At 35.5% G+C, this 6,228-nt stretch overlaps 2 protein-coding genes across 2 annotated transcripts; one reads left to right on the top strand and one right to left on the bottom strand.

Annotated features, from left to right (window-relative positions):
- Nucleotides 1-1,173: 1,173 nt before the first annotated feature.
- On the bottom strand, nucleotides 1,174-1,761 carry LOC122610199 (serine/threonine-protein phosphatase 7 long form homolog). Its single transcript, XM_043783191.1, has one exon. It carries the CDS (start codon nucleotides 1,759-1,761, stop codon nucleotides 1,174-1,176), a length of 588 nt encoding a protein of 195 aa, XP_043639126.1.
- Nucleotides 1,762-3,161: 1,400 nt separating this feature from the next.
- On the top strand, nucleotides 3,162-6,010 carry LOC122579178 (protein RTE1-HOMOLOG-like). Its single transcript, XM_043751290.1, has 3 exons — nucleotides 3,162-3,256; nucleotides 5,120-5,397; nucleotides 5,516-6,010. Exons 2-3 carry the CDS (start codon nucleotides 5,128-5,130, stop codon nucleotides 5,897-5,899), a joined length of 654 nt encoding a protein of 217 aa, XP_043607225.1. The 5' UTR covers nucleotides 3,162-3,256; nucleotides 5,120-5,127; the 3' UTR covers nucleotides 5,900-6,010.
- The last annotated feature ends 218 nt before the right edge of the window (nucleotides 6,011-6,228 follow it).

Here is a 6,228-nt window from a genome sequence, read left to right as displayed (position 1 = left end):
GACTAATTTTGAGACGTATAATTCATACGTTCTTCCTGTTGAGTGAAAGAAAATGCCTCCCTCGGTATTGTTCTAAAATCCGCAAACAAATGACTTATCTGCGGATTTGCTTCTTGATGTAAACGAGCTCGTTCGTCTACCTGTATCAAACCCTCTTGCTGCGTACATTTAAATATTAGTAACAATTTAATATTAATTAGTAGCAATTTTATTTAACAAAAAATATACTTACATAAAATTGTTGGGTAGCCCCCTAGAGAGGGTATTGGCCTGAAGGTTGTTCCAGGTCGGGCTTACCGACTGTTAAGACGGTACGCTCTAAATACCACAGCATATAGCCATCCGCAAAGGTGGTCCCTCGGTCTCCTTGGTGGATCCGCTGCTGTCGGTTGTCCCACTGGTCGATATAGTCGGCGTGTTTTACACCTCAATCGACCACATTAGGTCTCCCCTTTCAGATTTTGATAAGGGACTTATGAACAGTTGGTTCCAACAAACCAAAATTAGATGGAACAATTTGTATCAACCCAAACTGTCTAGGAACTCTATGTGGTAGATGAACCTCCACCTCATCCCAAAAGACCAAGGGACCCATATATCTCCATATGCTTCGACTAGTCTTACGACTCGCGGGGAGTAGGTTGATGAACTGGCTATACGGAGTCCATTCGAATTGCATTAAATAAAAAGTATTAAAAGATATTAAAACGTATTAATTTTTATAACTTACAAATTAATAAGTACATAAAATATTAAACGTATTAAATAGTATTAAAGAGTATATTAATTATTACCTGGTCATGCGTGAGCGCATTGAAAAGAGACTGGTACGAACTTAGACAGTGTGCCGATGTATGAAGATTTGAGTTGTCTCCAAACCACTTGTTTGCTAAACAAGTTTGGTAAGCATACCGATTTCCTCTTTGACTGGCGTCACGCGTGGGGCAATGCGTGGGAATCTTTCCCACGCCCAATACTGCGGCAACAACAAAGGCCCGTCAATGCCCTTTCTATCAGGCCAAGTCCCCTTAGACAGGTTTCTATACAAACAACAAAGAGTTGTTGAACCCCAACTCCTTCGACCTTCTTTGCTCAGGTCTCCCAGGTTCCTCAACAAGTTCAAACTAACATCATAGGTGTTAGGATAAAGAAAAAGCTCCGCACCAATCCTAGCTAGAATAATCCTTCTAGCCATGAATAGACACCCTGCTCATCTTCCTCGTCGAACCCGACAAAACTACTGTGCGCAGCCAACGAGTGAAATTTTATCCAACCGTTGCTCAAGTTGTCATGATCATGTTCATCTGTAGGGAAAAAAACCAAATACTCCAGACACAAATTATTCCAATAATCTACATTTCGGGTTTCTGAAACCCACTCACCAGTCACCATTAATCCCTGTATTGGTAAACCCCATATCATCTGCACATCCTGCAAGGTGACAATCGCTTCGCCGATAGGAAGGTGAAACGTGTTGGTTTCCGGATGCCATCTCTCCACCAACGCGTTGATCAAAGAATGATCAAGTTGGCAAATACACGCCTTGAAGAGCTGGAAAATCCCAGCATTCCTGATATGGTCAACAACTTTGCCGGGCACACCAACCTGCATTACTCTAGATAGCCCTCCATCACCTTTTCTACAACGTGGCACTGTCACATCACGGTCATGGGAGATGTTGTATGAGCGATGATCATCTGAAGCTTGTAACCACAACAACTCTGGGATTCTAGGAACACATCTAACATTAACGAATGCCATTTTTGATTATGAAAATACTGCTTTTGTTGATGATAAATGAGTGGGATATTTGCTGTTTTGCTTATGAAAATATATGTTTTGCGTGATTTGTTATGTGAAACATGTATCTGTATATATAATACTACCTGAGTATATTGTTTCATAATTGCATGGTAGCAGTTTTGTCTTCACATGCAAAACCGGTATTTGAAAAACCGGCTTCGCAGTGTATAGTCACGTCAAGTGTCAAGTCTCCTGCATGCCCACTGTTCGATTGCAAAAGTTGTGCAATGTCTGAAACTGGTATTTGAATTACCGGTTTCAAATGTACTTTTCCTAAAACTGGTAATTCAAATACCGGTTTCGAGCCAAATATTCGAACCCGGTAATTGCATTACCGGTTTACCCGGTTGTATAATTTTTTTTCCGAAAATTTGTTTGACAAAACACCTTTGAAAAACGACTGTTTCAAAAAAAAAATTCCTCATTCTATGAAATGGACAAGGGAATATAAGGCTGTTAGACACCAAAGTTAGGTGAAAAACCCCTCACATACCTTTTTTTTGAAAGGTAAAAAACATGGGGGCCCAAGTATGTGAGAGGTTTTTCACCCAAGTTGGATGCATAACAGCTTCATACTCACTTTTCCCATATATATATACTCTTTCGAGAAAACTGTTCATGTGATAACCATTTAAATTGAAAAAATTATGAGCAAGTTTAACTTTTGACTTGCTAGTTTTGTCTTAATAGAATTTTGTCATTCAAAGAAAAGAAAAAACGATTACTCCCTCCATTTCATTTTAAATGTCTTAATTTGACTTTTAAAATCTCTTTATTTACTATTGACCGTAAATATTTATGTATGTATTTAATTGTTGACGAGACTCAATCATTTAAAAATATGAGGACAGGACTAATAAAATTCGTGAAGTTTAAAATTGATCTTGAAAGAAAAATATTGTAGGGTTTATAAAATTATTCTAATAATTTTTATAATAACTTTGGATGATGAATATGATATATATTTATTAATTCTTTTAATTTTTGATTTTATAAAATGTTATTACTCCATTAGGTTAATCTATATTCCTTTATAAAAATTATTAGGTGGTGTTGAAAGTTTAGAATCTTCAGGACATGTGAATTTACTTATTTTACTAATTTGCTCCTACACATCCATTATTTTATATCTTTGCTCTTCTATATTCTATAGCTCTTTTTTTGGTAAACACTCTCATCTTTTTTTGACAAACAATTAAGAAAGTAATAAACAAACTGACCAACAAACAAGAGTCAAAAACAACATAATCGTGATATGAAAAATCCTATTGTACCGGTATCATGCTCGTTTTTTTTAAATGTTATGCTTTTTCTATTCCATGCGTTGATAAATTCTGGTCAACACATAAGTTTGACTTTTCTTTTCATTTGACTTAAAATAATAAAAAACGCTGGGATATTTCAGATCAGATTGGGGCGTCATTTCAGATTTGAGTTGTTGATGATAACACAGGTAAATCCTCGTCCTTGTATTCATATATGATTCAATTTCAATTATATATGCTTATATGTTTTAGATTTTGTTTAATTTAAATTGAATAAATCATATACATCTTCTCAGTAGAAGTTTAATTATGTTAATAACTTTTTCTTTTTTTTTATTCTTTTCTGGATTTTGGATGATGATTATATGTTACATTATTGTTGCCCATATATATAATATGATACCTTACAAACAATTCTCCAGTTAACTGTGTCATAAACACCTCGTAGGAACGATAGTTTCCGGTTTTTTCTTTTTTCTTTCCTCCCAAATATCCGGTTTATTCTTGAGCCATTTATATTATTTATGATTGGGGACAAAAGGCTGATAGATTCATTCCTATTATATCCTTAAGGCCTATTTTGAATTCGACCCGTGATTAATTTTATTACACATTTATATAGAACATTGCAACACACAATGTGGCTGTAATCCGTAACCACGCTAAACAACAATATTCCGTGCAGACCATTTATAAAAATTTTCATTTGTATAGCCTTCTTGATTTCCTCATTACTTATCTCTCTAATCATATAAGTGATTTTTTTCTTGAGGAATGTAATTTATAACCTTAATATCCCATATTCGATTTAAACCCAAGAATACTTTGTAGTGAGCAACAAAAGCATCAGCTACCTTATCTCCGTAAAACACTTGACCCCTTGCTCCATTTATAACTAAAAACTTTGTAACCAAACACACTCATAGGTTTTGATAGTGACCCCCCTTGATTTTTTCCTGCAATATTTTCTGCATAAATTATTCTGTCTAAATTTCTTATTTGTTTCATTCGTGTGCTTTGTTATAGCGTTCCTAAGGTGGTCTTTCTTTGAAACTTAATTGACTTAATGAGATGATGTCTTAGTACAGTAAGTCATTAGAATGTCTTTGTTTACTCTGTATAGAATGTCTTATTAACCGAAAAAGTCACATATATACTGATTGATCAGTTGATTTTGCTTACATATACTATTCATTCAGCAAATCTATATCTATATCTATACTCCTTATTAAAAATTATCAACCCATGTTGAAAGTTTACAAGATTTGGGACATGGGATTTTACCCTTTTACCCTTCTTATTCTTTCCCTTATTCCCTACATTTATTCTCCCTATTGCTTCCTTTTTGCCACAAAATTACACACACCTCCACTGCTGTCCTCAAAACCTAACCATCACCTCCAACGTCCATCACCTCCACCTTCGTTCAACACCACCACCGCCGTGAAACGTCTCCATGAGACCCACATCACCCCTCGATCTAGACGACATGTCAATGGTATTCGCCGTAATGCGCGGGTACCATGCTCGTAAAACAAAGAACAATACTGGTTAGTTTATATAGATAATAAATATTTAGATGTACACTTTATCCAGATAACTCTTATTGAATACCTAACAGAACCCAAGATAAAAAAAAAATAACTATTTCAACTATATAGTAATTACTCAAAAAAATTGGTAAGAACAGCTATGAACAAGCTATGAAGCAAAGGCTCAAACCCCACTATTTGCAAACAGTTACCTGGAGGCGCATTCACCTCATAAGAGAAGATTTACATGTTTTCTTAATAAATTTGTAGTGATAGAATTTACTTGGATGTAATATGCTCTTTCAAATCTAAAGTATTGAACTAAAGAGTGTAGCCAAACCTTACTGAAGCTCCTAATTATTTGTGGAATGCACAGTCAGCCCTGAAAGAGATAACTGCGTTAGTAAATCTTACAAGTTATTTTGTTTTTGGTGAATTCTGGAATGGAGACATGTTACTTGGTTAGCCTGATTCTAATATTGATAGAACACAAATACTAAAACGATTTAGTTTGAGCAGATCTTGCAATGGAATCAGAAACAGAACATAACCACACCATGATGATGGAGCACACTGTTCCATTTAACATGCAGATTGATCCAACAAGAGCTCGTTTTCCATGCTGCATAGTATGGACACCTCTCCCTGTAATTTCGTGGCTCCTTCCTTTTGTTGGTCATATGGGTATCGCCAGAGAGGATGGAGTTATCTTAGACTTTGCAGGACCTAACTTTGTATGTGTAGATAACTTCACATTTGGGGCCGTGGCCCGATACATCCAAATTAACAAAGACAAGGTATTTGATTGTTCTGTCATTTTGTTTAGGTGCAATGACGATATTATAGTTATAAAAGGTACTTAAACTATATGTCAAGTCGATATTATGTCTTACACTCGTCTTTCCTTTGCTACAGTATTCAATTTACATGAATGAAGAAGGTGAATATCAATACACATGGGACACTGCCTTAAAAAAGAGCACACAAGAATACCAACATCGGGAATATAACATCTTAACTTGCAATTGTCACTCTTTTGTGGCCAATAATCTCAACAGGTTGGAGTTGCAGGGTGGCGGGTGGAATGTGGTTAATGTGGCGGTGTTGCTTTTGTTGAAAGGACAATGGGTAGATAAGATGTCTATGGTTCGAGCCTATGCCCCATTTGTGATCATATTTATCGTTGGAATTACTTTTGGAGGAGTTAATTTTCTTGCCTTTTTGGTGTTCTTTGCTTTTCTTCTTGTTGGATGGTATCTTTTGGGCACTTACTGTTTCAAAAACCTTATTAAGTTGTAGGTAGTGTTTTTGTTGTTGATTTTTACACTGAGGGTATTCAAGCCTCTTGTGTGCAACTATGCATGGAGATTTGGTATACCAATGGTAGTTTTCATCTGGATTTTATTTTCATAGGAATTCTGTTATGAAATTCCCGGTAAGTAAATTAAATGATAATCCGTCGGAACGTCGGTAATCTGTCAGAAAATTCCAACAGATGTTTCTTGTCAAAAAAATCAGTCGGTATCCTTGTGTCTTGTAGTAGTAATTTACATAATTATGGTATGTTTATATATATATATATATATTTCAAGACAACCGGCTCCATAGGCTAATAGCTTATAAACCAA

The sequence above is a fragment of the Erigeron canadensis genome, chromosome 8 (assembly GCF_010389155.1).
Source record: "Erigeron canadensis isolate Cc75 chromosome 8, C_canadensis_v1, whole genome shotgun sequence".
Taxonomy (NCBI): Eukaryota; Viridiplantae; Streptophyta; class Magnoliopsida; order Asterales; family Asteraceae; genus Erigeron; species Erigeron canadensis.
The sequence above is the reverse complement of the archived record's forward strand: the minus strand, read 5'-3'. Positions and strand labels throughout refer to the sequence as shown.